The 25678-nt window shown below is 51.9% G+C and overlaps 1 protein-coding gene across 8 annotated transcripts in view; it reads left to right on the forward strand.

Moving 5' to 3' along the window:
• The window catches only part of NRBP2 (nuclear receptor binding protein 2), a 66345-nt gene that overhangs the window by 13385 nt on the left and 27282 nt on the right, over positions 1-25678 (forward strand). For 5 of the 8 annotated variants that reach the window (XR_012655408.1, XM_075063362.1, XM_075063365.1 and 2 more), the window contains exons 2-9: positions 6588-6710; positions 7139-7240; positions 7558-7647; positions 9543-9583; positions 9676-9770; positions 12753-12776; positions 19517-19600; positions 19860-19915. Coding sequence is in view for 7 of the 8 variants with exons in the window: in XM_075063362.1 (XP_074919463.1) it covers positions 6603-6710; positions 7139-7240; positions 7558-7647; positions 9543-9583; positions 9676-9770; positions 12753-12776; positions 19517-19600; positions 19860-19915 (600 nt within the window). In the remaining variant the exon portion in view is untranslated. Of the gene's footprint in view, positions 1-6551; positions 6711-7138; positions 7241-7557; positions 7648-9542; positions 9584-9675; positions 9771-12752; positions 12777-19516; positions 19601-19859; positions 19916-25678 lie in introns of those variants that run through there. The other 3 variants (XM_075063367.1, XM_075063368.1, XM_075063366.1) reach the window with 2 other exon arrangements.

Raw genomic sequence — 25678 nt, forward strand, 5'->3', positions numbered from 1 at the left:
GGCTCCAGCATGGTACGTCTGTGAAACTCCCTTTTCCTCCCTGCCACTCTGGAGGGCATGCTGGGTCCTCCAGAGTCCCTCTCCTGGAGGCTGTTTCTAGGATTTGGCATTGGCTACCCTATCCCTGGACCCTGCAGCCTCATAGAAAGACAGCGAGGTCCTGGGGTTATTGCAGAGCCATTGATAGAAGCTGAGCCCACTGCAGAGCAAGTGCTGGCAGCACTGCCAGAGTGGAGGTAGGAGACAGCCATGGAGGAGCACCAAGTCCATGGGCTGAGGCAGGAGCTGGGCGTTATCTCAGGGACCAGGCTGCTTCTAGGCTCATGTGACTGTTCAGAGAATTGCCTCTTATCTTGCCCAAGGCTGGAGTGGAGTTGCTGTGTTGGTTTATCAGAGCCACCATGCTCTCAGGCTTGCCTGGAGGCTTTCCAGCACTGCCCCTCTCTCAGCTCAGCACCTCCTCTGGGGACACAGTGTGTCCTTGGCCCCCTTCCCCAGCCCTGCTCCTCCCTGCCCTGCTCCTCCCTGCACTGCCTGGGGACACACGGGTTCAGGGTCAAACTCTTCCAAACTCCTGACCTGCCTTCTCACTCCTTGTTCACGCTTCCCCACTTTCCCTCAAGCTGTTCAAGGTCACCCCAGGGCCTGTTAATACACTGTACTCCTGTCATCTCCCCCAACATCTTCTAGAGGCTGTCCCTGCAGGAGCCAGATTACTGACAGACCCTTTCCCCCACAGTCATGTGCCTTCGGGTCTTGCCTTTTCACAGGTTGTAATGCTTCTAGGCTGATGTTATGCCGGGCTCCTTTCCTGGTGTACTGGACCTAAGGTACATTGACTGCAGCTACGTTATTCACATAGTTGGAGTTGCGTAGTGTAGGTCGACTTACCGTGGGACTGTAGACGTAGCCTAAGTCCCAGGGTTCCAAAAAGAAAAATACAGAAGACCCGGTCCCTCCGTTTCATCAGAGAGCTCGGTGGGCTGGTGTTCTCAAGCCGCTTCCTCAGCAGGCAGCTTCTGGTCCCAGGGAGCTCCACACTAGCTGTTTGCTCCTGAATGCCTCTCAGGCTGAGCTGAGATCCCCCTTCCGAGGATCTGCCTTTCTCCAGCATTGACAAGCTTTGCAGTTGCAGTGGGTCATGGCTGGCTGAACCCACAGAAACTCTTAAACCCCTTCTTGACTAGAGGAAGGAGCTGCTGAGCTCTAGAGGCTCACAAGTGAATGCGAGTTCCCAGCCAGGGTCTTTCCAGAACTGTCAACACAGGGACTCTGCCCCCACCTCCCGCTCTGGAATGTGAAGCCTGTTAATCTGGCTGCATCTCTAATTCCAGATAAACGTGTATTAGCAGAACAATGAAGTTGCAAAGTGAGGCACTGAAATGTTGGGAAATGAGATAAAAAAGGTGACCATTGTAATGTTTTCTCTGCACTATGATGCAGTATTTAAATTATAGACTGATTCTCCCCCCTCTTCCCCATGATCACAGACGGAGTTTTTCTGGAGGCAGGGCACAGGACGGGCAGTGCTCCTGGATTAAGACAGCTGTTCAGTATTTTGTTCTTGAGTTCTACAACCAAAAGTTCCTTTACCATGCCCCCCTCTGCTCCCTCACCACACCCCACTCACAATGGCTGTCCTTGGTCAGTGAGGACCCTGGGTTCAGAGGTGCATCTATGTGAGTTCCCCTCCCACCTGGAAGAAGGCACCTGGCTTGTTTCACCATCTGAGCACTTGCTCTGTTCCTCACTGCCTGGGTGCCCTTCCAGCTGCTGTTCCTCACTGCCTGGCAACCCGCCAGCTGCTGTTCCTTGCCACTTGTGGGTGCCCCACCAGGCACTGTTCCCCACTGCCTGGCCGTCCTGCCAGCCACTGCTCCTTGCACCTGGCCAGCCTTCCGGCTCCTGCTCACCACTTTTGCTGGCTGCTCTTGCCAGCCCCCCATCAGTCACCTTCTGCTGCCACCTCTTTAGATCAGTCTCTTTGTGATTTTTAGTCCTTAGCAGGCTGGGTAGAAATACTGCCCCACCCACAAGGGATTTCAGCTCTTATTAAATACTTAACATAACAAAAGGCTCCTAATGAAGCCTGTTTAGCTCTGTCTTTGAACAGTGCAGAGGAACTAGACTGGGGACTCTTAGGGGTATGTCTACACTATGGGATTATTCTGATTTTACATAAACCGGTTTTGTAAAACAGATTGTATAAAGTCAAGTGCACGCGGCCACACTAAGCACATTAATTAGGTGGTGTGCGTCCATGTACTGAGGCAAGCATCGATTTCCGGAGCGTTGCATTGTGGGTAGCTATCCCGTAGCTATCCCATAGTTCCCGCAGTCTCTCCTGCCCATTGGAATTCTGGTTTGGAGATCCAAATACATGATGGCGGGCAAAAACAGCGTCGGCGGGTGATCAGGTAAATGTCGTCACTTCAATCCTTCCTCCTGTGAAAAGCAATGGCAGACAAATCAATTTAAAGCACGCTTTGCTCCTGGATTGCCCCTGGGAGACGCCATAAGCACGGCAACCATGGGCCTGTTTTGCCTTTTGTCACTGTCAAACCGTTATGTGTACTGGATGCTGCTGGACAGATGCGGTACGCAGTGCTACACACAGCATCAATTTGCCTTTTGCAAAGGTAGTAGAGACGGTTACCAGCCCTATTGGCACCCACTGCCATTGTAAAATTGGCGATGAGTAATGATGGTTACAGTAATTTTGCACGCGTTTGGCAATTTGGAAATTGTGATGACGGTTATCATATCCTTTGTATTGTCTTGCTGCTGTCGTGGTGCTCCCTGGCTGGGCCTCGCTGAGGTCAGCCGGGGGCGCATGACAAAAATGGGAATGACTTCCGCGGGTCATTTCCTTCTTTATTGTTTATGTCTAATAGAGCAGTCCTGCCTAGAATATGGGGCCAAGTCTACTAGGGAACCACAGAGCACAGGCCAGTCGGGTCCCACAGGCCCAAGATCCTGAAATGATGGCTGCATAAGCCATTCTAGGGGTGCCCCTGAACAACACCCACCCCCGTTACTTCCCTCACTCCGGCCAACCTCTCCGGGCTACCATGGCAGTGTCCCCCCATTTGTGTGAAATGAAGTATAAAAGAATGCAGGAATAAAGAAACACTGAGTTTTTAGTGAGATAAAATGAGGGGGAGGCAGCCTCCAGCTGCTGATAGTCCAGGCAGGACATTAAACGGGTAAGGGGGGAGAGGAGCGCAGCCTCCTGCTGCTGTGATAGTCCAGGGAGTACAGAATCTTCTTCAGACATGAAAGAGACAGGAAAGTTGGTGCTGATGAGCCTCAGCCTCCAGTTGCTATGATTAGCCTTACCCAGCATTTGGTACCATCTGCCAGGAAGTGACAGGGAGTCATCCGCATTTTTACCTCATGCGCCCCCGCCGACCTCACCGAGGCCAGCCAGGAGCACTCCTGGGCTGATGATGACATGGATACCAGTCATTTGTGCACCATCTGCCACCAGGAGGGGATGCTGTGTTCAGCGCTGCAGCACGCCGTTACCAGCCTAGCAAATGCAGTAGCATAGGAAGACATTAAAAAAAGGCGAAGAAACAATGTTTTTTCCTTTCTTTTTGGGGGGGGGAAGGGCGTAAATATGACGACTTACACCCTGAAACACCAGGAAAATTGTTTTGGCCCTTCAGGCATTGAGCTTCAGCCAAAAGAATGCATAATGCTTTTCGGAGACTGGCGGGGACTGTAGGATACGCTCGATCCTCAGTCCCCCCCTCCTCCCTCCATGAGCGTTCGCGTTTGTTGCTTTGGCTTTCTGTTATGCTTGTCATGCAGACCTGTTCTGAGTCCTGCTGTGGCCTCTGTCTATCATAGCCTGGAGATTTTTTCAAATGCTTTGTCATTTGGTCTTCTGGAACGAGCTCTGCTAGAAAGATTTGTCTCCCTAATACGTGATAGATCTCAGGATCTCCCGTACGGTCCATGCTGGAGCTCTTTTTGGATTTGGGACTGCATCGCCACTCGTACTGATCAGAGCTCCACGCTGGGCAAACAGGAAATGAAATTCAAAAGCTCTCGGGGCTTTTCCTGTCTGCCTGGCCAGTGCATCTGAGTTCAGATTGCTTTCCAGAGCGGTCACAGTGGTGCACTGTGGGATACTGCCCGGAGGCCAATACCGTCGAATTGCTGCCACACTAACCCTAATTCGACATGGCGATACCGATTTCTGTACTCCTCCCTGACGAGGTTTAAAGAACCCTTCATATTGATATAAAGGGCTTCGTTGTGTGGACAGGTGTAGGGTTAATTCAGTTTAACGCTGCTAAATTAGATTTAAATGTGTAGTGGAGACCAGGCCTTAGGGAGAGGCCCCCCCCCCCTTCTTACTTTCCCAGGGGTCTGGCATTTGAGCCCCCGGCTTAACGAGGTCCTTTCAGGTTCGGTGACCCCTCATTTGGGACAGGTTAAGCACAGTTCTGCTCCCCTTTATTCAGACACCAAAGGCAACAACATTGGTATCAGCATTTCACTACCCCTGCATCAGCACTAAAGTGATTTGTAATCCAACACCAGCCAAAGTTGATCACTTTGAGCAACACCGCTCTCTCTGCTGGATATCAGACCAGGGTAGGGGTGTTATGTAAATACAGTTTGCTCCTGAAGTCTCTCCCCTTCCCAGCTAGCTGTCAGGGGAGAACTCCTTCAGGCCCTGCCTGCACTGGGATGAGAGCAAGCCACCCCTAGTGTGACAGGCCCCGTCGCTGAGGGAGAGATGCCTGCTAGGATGCAGGCAGAGCCAGACCCACATTTACTTTCTGAGCCCAAGTTGCGAACAGCCTCTGTTAGGATCCCCAAAGCTACTCAAGCTGCACTGGCCAGGAAGGGGTGTGGAGGGGTCGGGAATACTGGGAGACTCCTGCCCCCGCAGATGGAATCTGCATGGTATGAGTCTGGGTGGCTCCTGTTGAACAGCTCCTCACCACCTCCCTTTGTTACTTCCAGGCATTGTCCGCATTGTCTGGGAGTCACCTGCTCTGTGTTTATTCCTCCCAGGTTCAAATGTATGAATGAACATGGCCCCTCGAGTGAGTCAGAGGAGATGCTGGCATTGTGGCGCACTCCTGCCGCCTTTCCCTAGACAGAGCATCCTGCCTATTCCCCCTATTGCTCCCACCCGAACCCCTGTGACTCCCCAGGGAGCTCACCCTCTGTGATCACCCAGAGTGTCTAGTGGGGAGCAGGGATTGAGCTTCCAAGTGAGCTCTAGCTGCTGTTGGAGAAAGTGAGATTAGATAAAGTCAGCTCAGGCCCAGAGGGCACTGTCTGTCCATACATGCTCTGTCCTTCCCCTGCCAGGTTTTGGAGCCGCTATGCTATGCTCTCCCGTGCCCCTTGCCCGCTGCCTGTGGGCTGAGGAGGAAGCTGACCCTGGGATCAGGCTGACTGGCAGCATTCCTGGGTTTCTGTACTGGTCTTTGTGTAGAGCACGTGAACCTGTGAGACCCCAGGGGATAACAGAGGCGCTTTGTCTGCCTGTAGCAAGAGCTGGGCCATGGGCTGCCTGCCCAGCTCCATTGTCCCTTTCTAATGAGTTTCTGGGACTGCTGTGTCGTTCCTTCTTCTGCGCCTGCATCTCCCTCTGCAGGGGACAGGTGGGCCAGAGGTTGCACCTGGGCTGTGGCTGTAGCCCCCGGGCTGTGGCTGTAGCCTCTGGGCTGTGGCTGTAGCGCCCAGGCTGTGGCGGTTGCCCCTGGGTTCTGGCAGCCCCCCCCACCCCCGGGCTTTGGCTGTAGCCCCCGGTCTGTGGCTGTAGCCTCTGGGCTGTGGCTGTAGCCCCTGGGGTCTGGCAGCCCCCCCAGGCTGTGGCTGTAGCCCCCAGGCTGTGGCTGTAGCCCCCGGTCTGTGGCTGTAGCCCCTGGGCTCTGGCAGCCCCCCTAGGCTGTGGCTGTAGTGCCCAGGCTGTGCCTGTAGCCTCTGGGCTGTGACAGTAGCGCCCGGGCTGTGGCTGTAGCGCTTGGGATCTGGCGGTAGCCCCTAGGCTCTGATAGTAGCCACTCCCCCGGGCTGTGGCTGTAGCCCCTGGGCTCTGGCAGCCCCCCCAGGCTGTGCCTGTAGCCTCTGGGCTGTGGCTATAGCCCCTGGACTGTGGCAGTAGCGCCCGGGCTGTGGCTGTAGCGCTTGGGCTCTGGCGGTAGCCCCTGGGCTCTGATAGTAGCCACTCCCCCGGGCTGTGGCTGTAGCCCCTGGGCTCTGGCAGTAGCCACCCCCCCCGGGCTGTGGCCAGAGAGGCCTTAGCAACAGGGACACTGCGTTCAGCCACTGGAGGCAGCAGAACAAATCCATTTCACATCTGGGAGCCAGAGCAACTGCACCACCACTGCTGCCATGTGCGGGAAAAGGAGCCGGAAGCTGGCTGGGGATGCACAAGCTTCCTGTACTGCCGGGCTTGGCCGGCTGCATCCTTCCCCTGGCCTGAACATGACCTGCGAGCTCCCGCATCCCCTCTCAGCTGCTCTCCCTGCCAGCTGGCCAGACGCTGTAGGCCTGAAGGCCTGGCTGGACTAGACCCAAGCCAGCGCCTGTTGCTATCCCTGTGTGCCTTGCAGGTGAACCAGGGGAACATGCCTGGAATCCAGAGCACCTTCCTGGCCATGGACACGGAGGAGGGCGTAGAGGTGGTGTGGAACGAGTTGCACTTCACAGACAAGAAGGCCTTCAAGGCCCACGAGGTGAGTGGCTCCTTCCTGCTCCCATGCCCTGTGGGGACACAGCTGGCTGGAAAAGCTCCCTCCTCCACTCACCAGTTCCCTGAAACCCCAGACCTGCAGCTCCCTGCTGGCCTACAGCTCAGGTTCCTGCTGCCTGTACCTTCTCCTTGAAATGTTGCTCATCTCCTCCCCTTAAAGACTGCCCCGCTGCCTGTAACATCAGAGATCACTCCCCTATGCCTCCTGCATGGTCAGAGACAGTCTCCTGTCGCTCCTCCCCTTATCCCTTGCAGACGACCCCACAGTACCCCCTGCACCCTCTGATAGGTCCTGATGTTCCCTGCACCCCCAGACTGCTCCCCTGTAGCTCACTCCCCATCATGGCCTCTTACTCACCCCCGACATGCCAGCTGATGCCCCCCCTTGCTCACCTTGCCCTCTGCCCACAGGAGAAGATCAAGACCATGTTTGAGCAGCTGGTGGTTGTGGATCACCCCAATATTGTGAAGTTACATAAATATTGGCTGGATGTGAAGGACTCCAAGGCCCGGGTAAGGGGGTGCCAGGACACCAGCAAACAGGGGGTGCCCCAGAGCGGGGATGCCAGTGCCTACCAGAAGGGGATCCTGACTCAGGTGTCTCTCCTCCTCCCCCTTCCCAGAGGTGCACAGAAATCCAGTTCTGGTTCTTGCTCTCTTCCCTGGGCAGTGCTGCACCGAGGCGTGCAGCTTTTAAGCTCTGTGTCAGATAGAGGGCCCTGGGTGCCTAATATTGACGCAGACCCAGGAGGCCCCAGCTGGGCTGCAGGGAGGGCTGTTCTGACTCCCTGGGGCAATGGTTGAGCTGACACCTCTCTCCCCCTCCCCAGGTGATCTTCATCACAGAATACGTGTCCTCGGGGAGCCTGAAACAGTTCCTGAAGAAAACCAAGAAAAACCACAAGGCCATGAACGCTCGGGTAGGATTCCTCACCCTGTCTGGGAGGGTCTGTAACGGGTGGGTAGCTTAGTGCCCCAGCCTTGGCGAGTAGCTTAGCACACCAGGCCCTTGAAGCCAAGACCCTCTCTGTGGAACAGGCATCAGGTACAGATGGGCATATAGGTGTAAGCTGTGAGCAGCACAAACCCTCTGCTTGGTGCTGGGGGTGGCAGCTTGATCAGAATTGGGGACTAAGAGCAGAACTTCCCTTGGGGCATCTGGGGATAGGAACATCCAGGGGTCCCTAAGCACAACCTGTGGCTCTCATCAGTGTGAAGTCTTTGGACCCAAGGCTGGGTGTATTACTGTCCAACCTGAGCAAGGTCTAACCATAAAAGCCAGGACTCTGACAACCCACAGCTAACTCTGGCACCTCCTAGAGCAGAACTCAGCAACCCCAGGGTCATGCTGTAGGGAGGGGACTCTCGATCAGGAGCCTTCCCATGGAGAAACAACAGGGAGTCCCTGTGGCACCTTAGAGACTAACAAATTTATTTGGGCATAAGCTTTCATAGGCTAGAGCCCACTTCATCAGATGCATGAAGTGGAAAATACAGGAGCAGGTATAAATACGTGAAAGGATGGGAGTTGCCTTACCAAGTGTGAGGTCAGTCTAACAAGACAATTCACTTAACAGCAGGATACCAAGGGAAGAAAGATAACTTAAACATTCAAAAACCAGTAGGAGAACGCTTCAGTCTCCCTGGAGACTCAATAACAGACTTAAAAGTGGCAATTCTTCAACAAAAAAACTTCAGAAACAGACTCCAACGCGAAACTGCAGAACTGGAATTAATTTGCAAACTGGACACCATCAGATTAGGCCTGAATAAAGACTTGGAGTGGTTGGGTCGTTACAAAATCTAAACCTATTTTCCCCAATACTAATTTCCCCCTACTGTTTCTCACACTTTCTTGTCAACTGTCTGAAATGGGCCACTCTCATTACCACTTCAAAAGTTATTTTTCCTCTCTTGGTATCATGCTGTTAAGTGAATTATCTTGTTAGACTGACCTCACACTCGGTAAGGCAACTCCCATCCTTTCATGTATTTACCTGCTCCTGTATTTTCCACTTCATGTATCTGATGAAGAGGGGTTTAGCCCACGAAAGCTTATGCCCAAATAAATTTGTTAGTTTCTAAGGTGCCACAAGGACTCCATGTTGTTTTTGCTGATACAGACTAACACGGCTGCCACTCTGAAACCTGTTCCCATGGAGACAGCTTTATACTTCAGGAGAGGGAAGAGGTCTCCCCCAATCCTTCAAATCTGAACAATGGGCTTGTGGTTATAGCACTGGACTGTAACACAGGTGCCCTCAGTTCTCTTTCCCTCTGTGACAATGACTTGTTTTATGAGCATGGGCAAGTCTCTTTTCTCTGTGCCTCAGTTCCTGACCTGTGACATGGGGGTAATACCTCCCTAGCAGTGAGGATAAATCCACTGGGGTCTGTGATGCTCCGGTGATGGGGCCAAAGAAGAAGCAAGTCAAGTGGGTTTTAAGCCACTTGTTTTCTCTGAGTGCTGTCCCAGGCCCCCAGTTCCTCTGGGTAAGAATCATGGACTGCCAGATTCTTAGCCTAGCTCGTATTTTTTCAGATAGCTGCTGCAGGGGAGACTAATATGGCCCATCTGTGTGCTTTGGCCTTCTGTTTGATACAGGCCTTCTCCAAAGGGACCAGCTCTGGGACCCTGCTGCTATCGAGTGATCCCTCCCTGGGGGAGAAGGGGCCCGGGGGTCTGGCACAGGGGATATTCACACAAAGCCCTGCGGAGCAGATTGTAAGGAATGATCCTGCTCTGCTCTCTGGGGACTAGACAGGCTGTGATGGGGCTTCCCTATCTGACGGGGTGCTCTGCTCTCTCCTCTAGGCCTGGAAGCGCTGGTGCACACAGATCCTCTCCGCTCTCAGGTGAGCCTCCTCTCTCCCTGTGTGTTGCCTGGCTTGCCACTTCGTGCCAGCAGGCTGGTAACGCTTCAGGGGGGGCTCTGATCTTCCCACAGCTTCCTGCATTCCTGCGATCCACCCATCATCCACGGCAACCTGACAAGTGACACCATCTTCATCCAGCACAATGGCCTCATAAAGATCGGCTCAGGTACTGGGAAGAGGGCCCCTTCCCACCCTCTGCTGCCAAAGTGAATGGTCAGTGTGGAGAGGCTTCTCCCAGCTAAGAGAGGTGAACTCAGGGGGTTGAGTGGGTGGCTCTGGTGCACGTCTGCCCTCATGGCTACTTCACCGCTCTGGCCTCTTGCCAGACTTCCTAGTTCAGGGCAGGGCCCCAGGGCTTACTCTCCCTGGACTTCCTCCCTGTACCTGACCAGCTCCTGTTCTCCCTAGCGAGTGCCTGTAGGCCCCTTCTCTACAGCCTCCTCCTTTCTCTGCCCCCACACTTCCCAGCCAGCAAACAGACTTAGCTGGGTGGTCCCTAGCTGCCACCAACTCCAGTTACTAAATACCAAGATGTTTGTATTCTCTCATTCTGCCCCTTTCTAAAGCTACCCCCACATTTCCTGATATTTGTACTTAATAACCTCATGTAACTTCTTTCCATAAGCTATTGACATTTTTCAAAAAGCTTTTGCTTTTCTTTCTCAAAGCCCTGGTGTACCATAACAGGTGATCAGCTGTTTCCTCTCCCTTCCCGCGCTCCCATAGTCCATCTTTGTGTTTCAGGTATTCGAAAAAGATTTTTGTTTAAACCAGAATGGCCAGTTAGTGCCCTAAACAAAATTACTTCATTTATCCTGCTCAGACCCTGAGTCGTGTTGTTATCCTCAACTCTAGGGCACAAAACAGAAAGTCTTATGCCTTTTTTCCCCGTTGATCCAACTTTTTGGCCATTTCTCTTTTATATTTTCCTGTCCTAAATTTTCAATTTCCTGTTTATTCCAGGGCAACCCTTCCATTTTTTACCACGTTTGTAGCTCTTTTGTCTGCCATTTCATCCCATTACCTCGACATGCATGGGGGTCCCAGCTAGTGCTACATGGTGCATGTCATTTCATTGGTAGAATCACTTCTACATACGGAGGCACAATTCCCTAAGGCTTGGTACTTCTTCAGAAAAATGACTGTTGCTGCTGGATGTACAAATTAACGCTAGCCTTATTGCTACTAGTCCCTCTGTCATGGCAGCTGTAAAATCAGGTTCACAATATGCTGTCTCTCCTCTTCCTGCTTTTTCTGAGGTGGAGGGGATGATCTGTCTGCATACATTGGGCAAGAACATAAGAATTGAGTCAGACAAATGGTCCATATAGCCCAGTATCTTCTCTTTTGACAGTGGCCAGTGCCAGATGCTTCAGAGGGAGTGAACAGAACAATTTATCAAGTGATCCGTTCCCTGTGGTACAGTCCCAGCTTCTGGCAGTCAGAGGTTTAGTAACCCCAGAGCATGGGGTTGTATCCCTGCCCATCTTGGCTAATAGCCATTGATGGACCCATCCTCCATGAACTTATCTAATTCTCTTTTGAACCCAGTTATACTTTTGGCCTTCACAACATCCCCTGGCAATGAGTTCCACAGCGTGACTGTGTGGTGTGTGAAGAAATACTTTTTCGTTTGTTTTAAACCAGCTGCCTATTCATTTCACTGGGTGACCCCAGGTTCTTGTGTTATGTGAAGGGTAAATAACACTTCTTTGTTCATTTTCTTCATATACTGTTTATGATTTTATAGACCGCAATTGTATCCCATTGACTGGTAGGGGAACCTAGGCCCACCCACAACTCCAGGTTCCAGCCCTGGGACTCTTTGACTAGCAATCCAGGCCTGTTCAGTCTCAGTCCTTGTTGCTGTTTTCCTGAGCTCCTTCCTACCCCACCTCTCTATCTCCTGGTCTGTCTTGGGGTTTGCCATTGCAGCTTCCCTTGCTCCCTGTGGCCTCTTGCCAGATTCTCTCTCTAGTCCAGTGTTTCTCATCTTTTTGTGCTGGCGACCCCCTATGGAATTTTTAAAAATTGTGATCCCCTACTAGAAAAAATTGCAACCCACCACCTTAAGCATGGGGCTTCGTGCTTCAGCCTTGTGGGGCATGGGGCTGAAACATGTAAATTAGCTTTGCAGGGGCCCCTGTGGCATGGGGCCCCAGGCAATTGCCCTGCTTCCTAGCCCCTAATGCCAGCCCTGCTTGTGACACCCCTCCCCCAACCTGTCCCGAGACCCTCAGGCTTTCCGGTGGAGAAACACTGCTCTAGTGCAAGGCATGAGGCCAGGGCTAACTCTCCCCTGGACTTCCCCCTTGTCCCTGACCAACTCCCTTTCTGCCGCTGCCTCCTGCTCCCACATCAGCTTAATAATCCTGTCCCAGCTCCTCCTCAGCTGGGCTTCATCTCCAGCTAGGCTTTACCAGGCCCTGGTGCCCCTCCAGGGAGGCACAGCATGTGAGGTAAATTGGTCTTTTCTGGCTTGTGTGAGGTGAAGACTCCGTCACAGGTGACCCGCAGGGAGCCGGGTCCAGGGGGATCTCTGGCCTGGGTGGGAGGAGCGGGGGGGTGACCAGCAGGGAGCCGGGTGGGTGCGTGGGTGCATGAGGTGTTTTGTAGGCAGGTGTGTTAGATGGCTGTGGCCCTGGTGGTGGTGGGAGAGTGACCCATAGGCAGCTGGGTGGCTGGCTGGCTCTGGCCCAGGTGGGTGAGGGGAGTGATCTGCAGGCAGGATGGGTGGCTGGCTCTGGCCTGGGCGGGCGAGGGGAGTGACCTGCAGGCAGGATGAGTGGCTGGCTCTGGCCCGGGCGGGCGAGGGGAGTGACCTGCAGGCAGGGTGGCTGGCTGGCTCTGGCCCGGGTGGGCGAGGGGAGTGATCTGCAGGCAGGATGAGTGGCTGGCTCTGGCCCGGGCGGGCGAGGAGTTTAAAAAGGTGATCTGCAGGCAGGGGTGGCTGGCTGGCTCTGGCCTGGCGGCGAGGGAGGTGATCTGCAGGCAGGATGGTGCTGGCTCTGGGCTGGGTGGCGAGGGTGTTTTGGACTGGATCTGGGTGCATCACTGAATGCTGTGGTTTGGATTAACATCTCTTCGCCTGTTCTCCCCTTGCCATCTCTACTGCTGTTCCTGGTTCTGGTCCTGCTCCACCCTGCAGTCTGGCACAGCGGTATTGCAAATGGTGAGTGTCTCCCCTGTCATCTCTCTAGTCTGTCATCCCTTAGGCTTTTAGTTCCTGGTGTCCCTCTCTGACCCCACGGTAGGGCATGTTGGATATCTCAAGGGCCAGAAGAGTTAGATGTGTTTATGAACTTTTTCCACTGTTCCAACATTGAAATAGTGATATTCAGGTTGGGGAGGATTCATATGGGACTTTGGTTACTCGGGCTCCTTGCCAAACACCCGAAAGTAGTCTCATTCTTAAATCTTGAACGTGTATTTGATCAAAACAAGAAAGAACAAGAAATTAACAAGCATTTCCATATTGAAGCTGAAATTGAGTGATGATGCAAAAACAATCAAAAGTCATGTCTCCTTTTGGGAGTACTAATATCAGGCGTCTCATTTCCAGAATAATCTTTCCTTGATGAAAGGAGGGGCACTTTCTTGTCTGATTGGAAGTGTTGACTTATGGTTGCGTGGGAGCAATGAGGTCACTCCAGTCAGGGTGAACTGCACAAACCTAAATGGGGCAGACAACCCCGCCGCTAGGTGGTTATTCACTACTTAGATTACCAACCAGCACAAAACAGTTCTATGTACCTCACTGGTTACTTAGGAAAAAAAAAAAAAGAAACACTGTTTTAAACACGCAGTTCCCTTACGAGTGCCCGCCTCAGGCCTCCGTCCGACACACTGTCAAACAGTTATTGATGATGATTCCTGAAAATCATTACCTTAATCATATAAAAGAAAAAGGTTCTTTTCCAATCCAAAGGATAGCCACATCCCAGGTCAATTTTAACTTAGATCTTACCCCAATACATGCTACAGCCAATTCTTTATTAATCTAAGCTAAAATTTATTGAACAGAAAGAGAGAGGTGTCGTTGGTTTAAAAGATTAATACTACTATACAGACTTGAATTCAATTCTTTAGGTTCAGATCATAGTGAGGTGAGCTTGTAGTAGCCAAAGTCCTTAGAAATAGTTCCTAGGTTTATAGTCAATGTCCACATTCAGGGTGGCCAGTGAATGACTGGGATCTCATCCTTGGTGCTTAAGGTTTCCCCTCTTGAAACCCAAAGGAAGACTGAGATGAGAGGATGTTGTCCCAGGCTTCCTTACTCAACGTTTCCAGCAGCCTTTTGGCCTGAGCAAACAATAGGCCTACTTCTTCTTCCCAACATCCTGGCAATTAGCTCACAGAGTATTTATCATTAACAGTTCAAGATACTGGCTTACCACAACCTTCAAAGAGACATAGACACTAACACTATTTCACTCAAGTTTCATTAAAATGCTAATTTCCTGTTTTGCTCTTTGAATTAAAACTTAGCAATAGACAAACTTTTTGTGGCATCCCAAGACCTGAGCAAACATCTACCCTTCTACCTCTAACAATGCAGACTTGCATTTCAAAGCTCTATTCATTTACATATCTTGCTAACCAGTCCTTAAGGTTCACCCCTGGGTCAGGTCAATTAATTAACTCTTTCTGGCTCTGTCATCTTTCAATGAGATATTACATTACACTCATAACGTCACAGAAGGGTGTGCACTTCCCCTGTTTCTAACAGACAGACTGATACAAATTGGAGGAGAGGTAGGAAAGGGAGGTTGTGAAAGCTTCTTTGCTGGAGGTTTTTTGTGTCTGCCGTAGCTTAAACCCAGCAAATGCTGCACTGTGGCAGGGGGTTAGACTGGATGACCCTTACAGTCCCTTCTAACCCTAGCATTCTATATGATTCTATGATAGCAAAGGCAGGTTTGGGGGGATCTGGCTTTTGTTGATGTCTGTGGAACACGGGCTGGCTGGTCAGCCATGGGTGGACCACAGAGCCTGGTGCTAGGACCCTGCTTCCCACTCCAGTCAGAAAGGTTATTTGGTTGGGTCTTTTCTTCCTAGCCAGGGCAGGCTGGTGGGCAGGTCATCGCATGGTGCCGACTGTGGCTTTCAGGGGCTGGTGAGCTGCTGAGAGAGGGAGGTGGGATGTAGGGGGAGGGGAGCAGAAAGTCACCTGATAGGAAGGGAACTGAGCAGGAACTCTCGTGCCTTTGGGTGCTGGCAACTGGGTGTCCCCCAAGGGGCTGAGCGTGGGTGTCATGGAGCCCTGATGACTTTCAGACCTCACATTGAAAAACAAAGTTCCTAGAACCAGGGCAAGGCCTGGTGGCCTCCCCTGTGGAAGGATGCCTTTCAGGCTGCTCTGTCCATCTGGGCTGGGCTCAGGGAAGGTGAGCTGAGACTAGGGTTACCCTACATCCAGGGGTTCCCAGACACCACCTCTTTTTGGATCCTCCGTCCTCTGGCTGGGTGGATTTTTCAGGTAAAAGACAATGTCTGTGGTTTTGGCAAGCAGACATTGCAGCTCAGAAAGAGACGTTCCAGAGGCGGCTCTAGCTTTTTTGCCACCCCAAGCATGGCAGACAGGCTGCCTTCGGCAGCTTGCCTGTGGGAGGTCCACGGTCCCATGGATTCGGTGGCTTGCCTGCAGGACGTCTGCTAGTCCCGCAGCTTCGATGTACCCGCCACTGAATTGCTGCCAAATCCGCGGGACTGGTGAACCTCCTGCAGGCAAGCCGCCGAAGGCAGGCTGACTGCCGCCCTCGCAGGGACCTGCAGGGCACCCCCACGGCTTGCTGACGCAGGCACGCTGGTGCCTGGAGCTGCCGCTGGCCGTCTCCATACCCCGATTGGTCCCTCCCCTGCAGCCGCAGCTGCCAGATCCCACCCAGGCCCGGCCCAGCCCAGCCCTAGGGAGGGGGAAAGGCCCGAAGGGAGGCACTGACTGATGAGCTGGTGCTGCGTCCCAGGCCTGTGCCAGCCGCCCTGCCACCGTGACAGGGACTGACACTGCCCCCAACCTTGAGAGTGAGGCCCCAGGTACCCCTTCAGCATCCCCCAGGTACCCCCTCCCACACACCCCCAAATACTCCCTCCCAGTACACACACCCCTCCATCCCCCCCAATACCCCCTCCAGCATTCCCCAGGTACCCCCTCCAACCCTCCCAAATAGCCCCTTCTAGTACACACACACCCTTCCAGCACCCCCCAAATAACCCCTCTGACACTTCCCAAATACTCCCTCCAAATACACACACACACCCCTCCAGCACGCCCCAAATACCCCTTCTGGAACCCCCCAACTAGCCCCTCCCAGTACACACACACCCCTCCAGCACCCCTCAAATACCCCCTCCGGCACCCTGGCAAATGCCCCCTCCCAGTACACACAGCCCTCGGTTCCCTCCCCCCCATGGCTTTTTGGGAACCTGAACTGTAGAAACCCTAGGTGAGACAAGATGAACTGGGATACAAGGTGAGATGAGAGATGAGGTGTTGTTTTTTTTTCAAAATCTCCTTTTAAGAACCCACCCCCCCAAAAGGGAGCAGCATAGCCCATCCCCTCATTATTTTGTCCACCAGTTAGGCCTAATATCCACCACACCAATTTTGGTTCATCAATTTCTGGCTCCACATCCTCTGTTGTTAGCAAGCATGATTTCAACAGTCGTTGAATCATATCGGTGGGTCCTTTTTGCTTGGACTAATCCAGTTTCTCTTGCACTTGTTCATATCATTCCTTTGTGAAAAACAACTTGACTTGTTTTCCATGGTTAACTTCCAAGTAGATAAAAAGTGAGAGGTGTGACATTCCCCTCTGGTGTTATATAGACCGGTGATCTGCTAGGTCACTCCAATCCTTGACTCAGGGAGCCAGCCTTACCCTGCTCTGCTGTGAGAACCCCGCTCCTGGGCTGTTCATGCACAGCCTCTGGCATGTAAGCTGCTCCCAGCTACTTGCAAGTGAACGACACTAGCCAATATCTCCGGTCCCAGATACACCCTAGAAACCTCCGTCTTGCAGTGTCCAGTTAATGCCCATTGGACGCTGCAAGCTTATATGAGTTCATCAATTTAATAAAGAAATTGATATGTACCAGGCTTGTTATCCCAAGGAGAGTCTCTGCCACACTTCAAACCAAACGCACTGCTTCTGATAGAATAAACAAACAGGTTTATTAACTATAAAGATAGATTTTAAGTGATTATAAATCAAAGCACAAGTCAGATTTGGTTAAATGAAATAAAAGCAAAGCACATTCTAAGCTGATCACAACACTTTCAATGTCCTTACAAACTTAGATGCTTCTCACCTCAGGCTGGCTGGTTGCTCTTCACCCAGGCTCTCCCCTTTGATCAGCGTTTTGAAGTTTCTAGTGTAGACATAGGCTGAGTCTCTCCAACCAAGGCTGAGCAATTCCCCTGTTGTGGCCGCATGCAGATGAGTCATTACATTGTAGCTCCCTTGCTGGACGACAGCTTCCATCCCACCATCAGCCTCAGCCTGGACCAATCTACATGGGAGAGCCACTTCCTAGACACCACAGTACAAATAAGTGATGGTTACATTAACACCACCCTATACCGAAAACCCACCGACCATTAGGCCTATCTTCATGCCTCCAACTTCCATCCCGGACACACCACACGATCCATCGTCTACAAGCCAAGCGCTGAGGTACAACCACATTTGCTCCAACCCCTCAGACAGAGAACAACACCTATAAGATCTTCACCAAGCATTCTCAAAACTGTGATACCCCCATGAGGAAATAAGGAAACAAATTAACAGAGCCAGACGTGTACCCAGAAGCCTGCTGCTGCAAGACAAGCCCAAGAAAGAAACCAACAGAACTCCACTGGCCATCACCTACAGTCCTCAGCTAAAACCTCTCCAACGCATCATCAGTGATCTACAACCCATCCTGGACAACGATCCCTCGCTTTCACAGGCCTTGGATGGCAGGCCAGTCCTCTCCCACAAATAGCCTGCCAAACTTAAGCATATTCTCACCAGCAACCACACACCACACCATAGTAACTCTAACTCAGGAACCAATCCCTGCAACAAACCTTGATGCCTGTTCTGCCCACATATCTAAACCAGCAACACCATCACAGGACCTAACCAGATCAGCCACATCACCGGGTTCATTCACTTGCACATCCACCAATGTAATATACGCCATCATGTGCCAGCAATGCCCCTCTGCTATGTGTATCGGCCAAACTGGACAGTCCATATGTAACAGGATAAATGGACACAAGTCAGATATTAGGAATGGCAATATACAAAAACCTGTAGAAGAACACTTCAATCTCCCTGGACACAAAATAGCAGATTTAAAGGTAGCCATCCTACAGCAAAAAAACTTCAGGAAAGAGAAACTGCTGAGCTTCAGAATAGTAGCCATGTTAGTCTGTATCCGCAAAAAGAATAGGAGTACTTGTGGCACCTTAGAGACTAACAAATTTATTGTAGCATAAGCTTCCATGGGCTACAGCTCACTTCATCAGATGCATGTAGTGGAAAATACAGAAGAAAGATATATATATATATACACACAGGGAATATAAAACAATGGGGGAGGGATAGCTCAGTGGTTTGAGCATTGGCCTGCTAAACCCAGAGTTGTGAGCCCAATCCTTGGGGGGCCACTTAGGGATCTGGGGCAAAATCAGTACTTGGTCCTGCTAGTGAAGACAAGGGGCTAGATTTAATGACCTTTCATAGTCCCTTCCAGTTCTAGGAGATGGGATATCTCCATTAATCTATTTATTAGCATGCACATTATAAGGAGAGTGATCAGTTAAGGTGAGCTGTTGTCAGCAGGAGAGAAAATAGTGGTAATGAAAATGGCCCATTTCCAGCACTTGACAAGGAGATATAAGGAACTGTATTTGACACCATCAGCTCAGGATTAAACAAAGACTGTGAATGGCTTGCCAACTACAGAACCAGTTTCTCCTCCCTTGGTTTTCACACCTCAGCTGCTAGAACAGGGCCTCATCCTCCCTGATTGAACTGACCTCGTTATCTCTAGCCTGATTCTTGCCTGCATATTTATACCTTCCTCTGGAAATTTCCACTACATTCGTCTGACGAAGTGAGTATTCACCCGTGAAAGCTCATGCTCCAATACATCTGTTAGTCTGTAAGGTGTCACAGGATTCTTTGTCGCTTTTTGCTGGACAAGAGGTGTTGATGGTTGGTTGACACCCCACCCAAGTGTTGGCTACTTTCCTTGCTGTTGCCTCTGGGGAGCTAATATCTGGCTGATTCCCCCAACTTACAGCATGGTCTAGTGACAACAGTACTACACTATTCTCATAACTTCATATGCGTTAATAATATACATATATGGACGGAGAACTGACTTTCAGCAGATCATAACCTTTTCCCTGATACCTTACAAGGCATGCTTTATATGTAAGATCAGAACTATATGAAAATGAGGAATATGGGGGTGACAGCATGCTCCCCCAAGAATAGAATGTCACAGTGGGTTATTGTGACATTTTATGAACTGGCACGTACCTTTTGCATTTGATCTTACAATTGGGATTAAGTGTTTAGTTCCATTAAGCACAATAGACACTAGGGGCCTGTGCTGATACTGTGTGGAAGGAGATCTCTGAAGGCCTTTGGGGAAGATCTTCTTCCCTGTGAGAGTTGGTTTTCCTGTCAGGGACCTTTCTGTCCCTGCAGATACAGGAGAGGAATCTCTCTAAGGGAGCAGGAGCCGTGAAGGCTCTGACGACCTGAGAGCTGGGCAGGCTGCAGTTCGGAGCAAATTTAGAGATCCCTGCAGTCTCCTGTTCTCTCCCTGGATCTAGGTCTTTGAACACAGCCTGGGGGAGAAGCTGTGGGCTAGGGGGTTTCTGACTCTGAATGCTCTGTCCCCCTCATGCAGCCATCCCTGACGATCTCCGAAGCCCCATCAGGATTGAGAGAGAGGAGCAGCGCAATTTGCATTTCTTCCCCCCGGAGTATGGCCGTAAGTTCAGCTCTCTCCTGCGGTGGGAGGGCAGAGGGGTGGCATAGAGTAGGTACTGGGGAGGGGCATGGGGCAGGTGTGTATGGCGGAAAAGGGGGCATGGGGCAGATGCATGGGGGAGGTGTAAATGGGGAAGATGCAGGGAGCATAGTGATGCATACAGCAGAGCTGGGTATGTGTGTGGCATAGGGCAGGTGTGTATTGGGGTGTTCCCAGTATTGGTCGTGGCTTGGAACACCAGTCTGGTTTGGTTTTGCAGATGTAGCTGACGGGACAGCTGTGGACATTTTCTCCTTTGGAATGTGCGCCCTGGAGGTAGGAGCCAGGAGACCCCACTATGGATTCCAGGAACTCCCCGAAGGGTTGTCTCCCTTGGGGCTTGGGGCAGGGTGAATTCATTCCCCTGACCCTGCAGGAGCAAGGGGATCTCAGCTCAGCCAAGGCGCTCCCTGCTGAATGGAGTCTGGGTGCCCTCGACTTGCCCCTGTGAGGGCAGCTCTAGACCCTCTCTTCTCCGATGAAGGCTCTGCGGACCTGCCGTCCCCCCTTGCTGTGATGGAGGCTCCGCTCCTGGGGTGACCATTTCTTCCTGCCCCAGCTACCCTCCCTGGGGAGCGGTGGGAGAACTGGCTCCACCCACTTATGACTCCCCTTCCCAGAATGAGAAGCCTCCCTTAGCCATCTCTGTCCAGACTGAACCTGCTCTTGCTGAGGCCCTGCCTGACCTCAGGGCACAGTTGATACTGGTCTTATCCCTCAGGGCCTGTTACACACATGGGTGTGAGGTTTCCCTTGGCCAGTGGGAGAAGCTGCTCACAAGGGGGACTTGCACTGCTGCCCTCCCCAGGGGATGTGTCCAGGGAGTGGCTATCCACTGCTGCCTGTACTGGTGAGCTCGGGGCCCCAGGGAGCAGGGCTGCCAGTCCCTCCCTCTGCAACCCCATCCCCTGACACCAGCCCCTCTGGGCAGGACTCACAGGCCAGTTTCAGGAATGGATTGAGTACTTCATCTTCCCCACAATGGGGTGGAGAGAGGCTCTGGAGCCCTGAGTGGAAATAGTATCATAGTATTCGATGCCAATTCTGCCCACATATCTACACCAGCGACACCATCACAGGACCTAACCAGATCAGCCACACCATCACTGGTTCATTCACCTGCAAGTCAATCCACCAATGTAATATACGCCATCATATGCCAGCAATGGCACCTCTGCTATTGATTACATGCGCAACTGGAAGTCACTAACGGAAAAGATAAATGGACACAAATCGGCATAATCAGGAATGGCAAATAAAACAAAAACCTGTAGGAGAGCACTTCCACCTCCCTGCCACACTATAAGCAGTACTTTAAGGTGCCATCCTGCAGCAGAAGAAAAACTTCAGGACCAGACTTCAAAGAGAAACGCTGAGCTTCAGTTGCATTTGCAAATTTGATACCATCAAGCTCTGGATAAACAAGACTGGTGAATGGCTTGCCAGTTACAGAACCAGTTTCTCCTCTCCTTGGTTTTCACACCTCTACTGCTAAACAGAGCACCTATCCTCCCACTGATGAACTAACCTCGTACTCTAGCATGCTTGCCTAGCTATATATACCTACCCCTGGAAATTTCCACTACCTCGCGTCTGACGAAGTGGGTTTCCACCCACAGAAGCTCCGCTCCAAAACGTTTTAAGTCTATAAGGTGCCACAAGGATCTCTACTGCTTTTACAGATCCAGACTAACACAGCTACCCCTACTGATACTTAATCAGAGGGTAGTAACCCACAAAAACAGAGGAGTCCGGTGGCACCTATAAGTGAACAGACTTTATTTGGGCATAAAGCTTTCGTGGCTAAAAACCCACTCGTTCAGATGCATGGAGTGGAAAATACAGATGCAGCATTCCTATACCTGACCCATGAAAGAAAGGGAGTTACCCTATACTAGGAGAACAGTGCTGACAGAGCCTATTAAATCAGGGTGGATTGGTCCATCCAATAACTGATGAGGAGGTGTCATACCAAGAGAGGGAAGAATAATTGCTTTTGTGTAGGCCAGCCACTCCCACTAACCCGCCATTCAAGCCCAAATTAATGTGTTAAGTTTGGCAAATGAATTTTAGCTTTGTGGTTTCTCTTTATGAAGTCTGTTTCTGAGATTTTTGTGAAGAATGGCTACTTTTAAAATGTTATTGAATGTCGCAGGGAGAATGAAGTGTTCTACCTGCTTCTTAAATGTTACCATTCCTGAATTCATGATTTGTGTCCCATTATTCTTTTACATAGGACTGTCCAGTTTTAAGCCATGTACAATGCAGTGAGGCAATGCTGCATGATGCGCATATATCAGATTTAGGTAGATGTGCAGTGAATGAGCCCCCTGATGCTGGGCTGAGTGGTTAGGTCCTCTGAATAGTGTCGCTAGAAATAGATATGGGAACAGAGTAGGCAACGGGGTTGCTACAGGAACTGGTTCCTGGGTTAGTGTTTCCTGTGGTGAGTGTGTAAGTTTGCTGTGAGTATTGTTCAGGTTGGAGGGCTGTCTGTAAGCAAGACTGGCCCCGTCTCAGGTCGGTGAGAGTGAGGATTGTTTTCAGGATAGGGTTGTAGAATCTGTTGAGTGATTGCTGGAGAGGTTTTTAGCTGAGGGCTGTAACTGATGGCCAGTGGTGTTATTTTCCTTGTTGGGCCTGTTCCTGTAGTAGGTGACTTCTGGGTAACGTTTTCGCATCTGTCTCTGTCTCCTCACTCCCCAGGTGCGTATTGTAGTAAGAGCTTGATAAAAGATCTTTGTAGGTTTTGTCTTCGTGCTGAGGGATTGGAGTCACATTGTTGGTTAATTAGGGCTTTGGCTGTAGACAATGATTGTATGATGTGCCTGCGATGAAGGCTAAGAGCATGTTAAGGTAAGTATGCGTCAGGCAGTTCTGGTATAGAGATGTTTATAGTGACTAATCACTTATTTGCACTGTAGGATCCAGAAGTGAGTCTCTTGTGTAAACTGTCGCAGCTGAGGTTGTATGGTGGGGGTGGAAATTGTTGAAATCCAGGTGGATTCCTAGGCCTTCTCCCATGGATCCATATGATAGAAGATCGTATCAATGTAGCGCAAATAGAGGAGGGGCACTGGGGACAGAGTTGAGGGTGGCAAGGTTTGTAGAAATTATGGTGTGTGCCCAGAACCGCCACAACCAAACTCCGCCCCCTACTGCCTAAGGTCTGAGAGGGGTGGGTGGGAGAAGGAGGTCTGGGGTCCAGGTCCTGGGCTGGGGATTAGGGTGATGGAGGGGTGCAGGGTGAAGGCTTCCAAGATGGAAAGTTTGGGTGCGCTCGTGCAAGTGCTTGGGCTGGGAGAAGGGGGTGAGTATTGCAGGAGGGAGTGAAAAGTGAAGTATCTGGGGATGGAGTTTGGGGGTGGAGGGGGTTGCAAAGGAGAGGGTGCAAAGGGAGAATGGGTGCAAGGTTTGGAAGGAGTTTGGGGGCAGGAGGGGTGTGTGGAAGGGGGGAGTTTGGGAATAAGAGGGGGACGAGGGGTGAGGGCTATGGGGAATGAGGATAGGGGGGCTTAGGCCTCAGGCAGAAGATTAGGGTGTGGGGGGGATGAGAAGTGGGGCTGAGGATGAGGGGTATCATGATGCAGAAAGGGGCTCAGGGGCTGAGGCAGAAGGTATTAGGGTGTGGGGGATAGAGTTGGGCTGAGGATTGGGGTTATGATGCAGAATGGGGGCTCAGGGCTGAGGCAGAGGATTAGGGTGTGGGGGGATGAGGGCTGGAGATGAGGGGTTTGGGCCCTATGGAGAGGCTCAGGGCTAGGGTAAGGGTAGCCTCCTGCCATTAGCAGATGGGAGGCACTAGGACTGGGGCAGCAACCAAGTTGCTGCCACGGGAGCAGGGCTCCTCATAGGAATGTCCTACACGGGCAGCACAAAGCAGCACGGGAGAAGGCGTGTGCCGACTCTTCCAGGCATGGAAGCAGAGGGGCAAGGGGAGACCACCGGGGGCTGGGGCCCGCTCCAGGCAGGGCCGGGGAGAGACCCAGCTCCAAATATTGGCTGGAGCAAGCCCCAGCCCTGAATATTGCTGGAGCTTGGGCATCACAAAAGAATATAACCAGCTGCCTATGGAGGAAGCATTGTTCGAAGTCAGCCATAAAAAATCTTGGCATAACTGGTGGGGCCCAGGCGGGTGACCATAGCACTGCCACTGACTTGAAGGTATAAGTTGTCCCCAAATCTGAAATAGTTGTGGGTGAGGACAAAGTCACAAAGCTCAGCCACCAGGTGTGCCGTGGCCTCATCAGGGATACTGTTCCTGACAGCTTGTAATCCATTCTTGTGTGGAATATTGGTGTAAAGAGCTTCTGCATCCAGGGTGGCCAGGATGGTGTTTTCAGGAAGATCACCAATGGATTGTAGTTTCCTCAGGAAGTCGATGGTGTCTCGAAGATAGCTAGGAGTGCTGGTAGCATAGGGTCTGAGGCGACAGTCCAAATAGATAATCCTGCCGTTAGGGTGCCAATGCCTGAGATGATGGGGCGTCCAGGGTTTCCAGGTTTATGGATCTTGGGTAGCAGATAAAATACTCCTGGTCAGGGCTCTAGCGGTGTGTCTGTGTAGATTTGTTCCTGTGCTATAGCAGGGAGTTTCTTGAGCAGATGGTGCAGTTCTTCTTCGAGGTGTGTTGCTCATATTGATTCTAATTAGGTGTGCGCGTGCCGCATGCACGTTCGCCAGAAGATTTTTACCCTAGCAACACTCAGTGGGTCGGCTGGGCATGCCCTGGAGTGGCGCCGCTAGAGCGTCGGATATATACCCCTGCCGACCCAATGGCCCTTTCAGTTCCTTCTTACCACCTGTGTCGGTCATTGGAACAGTGGAGTGCGGTTTTACTGACCTCCACCTCCCTAGCTACTCGTAGTTCTCTCGTTATTTTTCTGTGTATATAGTTCAAAGTGATATAGTTATAATTAATTGTTATCGTTCACAGTTAGTGTTATAGTTAAGAGGGGTTTGGGGATTAGCCCCTTCCCTGCACCCGGTGCCGGGGCCCATGCCCGGTTCACCGGGTTTCAAATTGTGCTCAGCCTGTCATAAGCTGATGCCGACAGGAGATCCACACAACTCCTGTCTTAAGTGCCTCGGGGAATCTCCCCTGACAGATAAGTGTCGCATTTGCAAGGCTTTTAAGCCGAGAACAAAAAAGGAGCGAGACTTTCGGCTAAAACAGCTCGTCATGGAGGCGGCTCTTACCCCTCCGCCTTTGGCACCGAGAACTGGTCAATCGGCGGGCAGAAGCGCCTCCTCGGCACCGGACCGCGCCGGTACTGCCAAGGCCTCTCGGCACCGGCCGTCGCCGGCACCAAAGTTGACTTGGCACCGCTCCCTCTCCCCGAGGTCGAGAAAGCCTAAGACTCCTGCTGCTTCCGTGCCACCAGAACAGCAGCCAGAGAGCTCGTCTAGTCAGATCGCCCCGCACTGACACCTGCTGCGGCACCGACGATGTCGGCACCGTTGATTCCAGTCCCACAAGGGCCGTCGAGTCCGGTGCCTGTCAGCTCCCCAGCATGAGCCATGGTTGAGCTTACTATTCCATCCACGCCGGAGACATTCTCAACGGCGAGTGATCTGATTGCCATGACAGAGTCGACACTGCCTCAACCCCCGGCACCGCCGGTGCGGGTAATACAGTCTATCGGCAAGCCTGCCTTGATAAGATCATCCTCTTGTCAGCACAGCAGAGCGGCACTGTTCACGATCATGGTTCCACAGACGTTCTAGGTCCCGTCGGCGCTCCCGCTCCCGATGCTGCTCGCAGTCCCGGCACCGTTCTCCTCCTCGGTACTGGTCGCACTCGCGGCACTGTTCAGTATCCTGTTCGCCGGCTCGCTAGTCTTGGCACTGTTCCAGCTCCCAGCACCGCTCCAGGCACCGTGACTCCCGTAGCTGCTCCCGATGGCGAGCCTCGAGAGCTCAGTCGACCTGCTGGCACCGCTCCGGTCACAGGTCCCGATCTCGTTCCTGGTACCGATCCCCGATGCCGAGTAGAGCAAGGTCCACTAGAGACAGAGACTCTGCCCAGGGCTTTTCAGC

Source organism: Chelonoidis abingdonii, chromosome 2 (genome assembly GCF_003597395.2).
Source record: "Chelonoidis abingdonii isolate Lonesome George chromosome 2, CheloAbing_2.0, whole genome shotgun sequence".
Lineage (NCBI taxonomy): Eukaryota > Metazoa > Chordata > Testudines > Testudinidae > Chelonoidis > Chelonoidis abingdonii.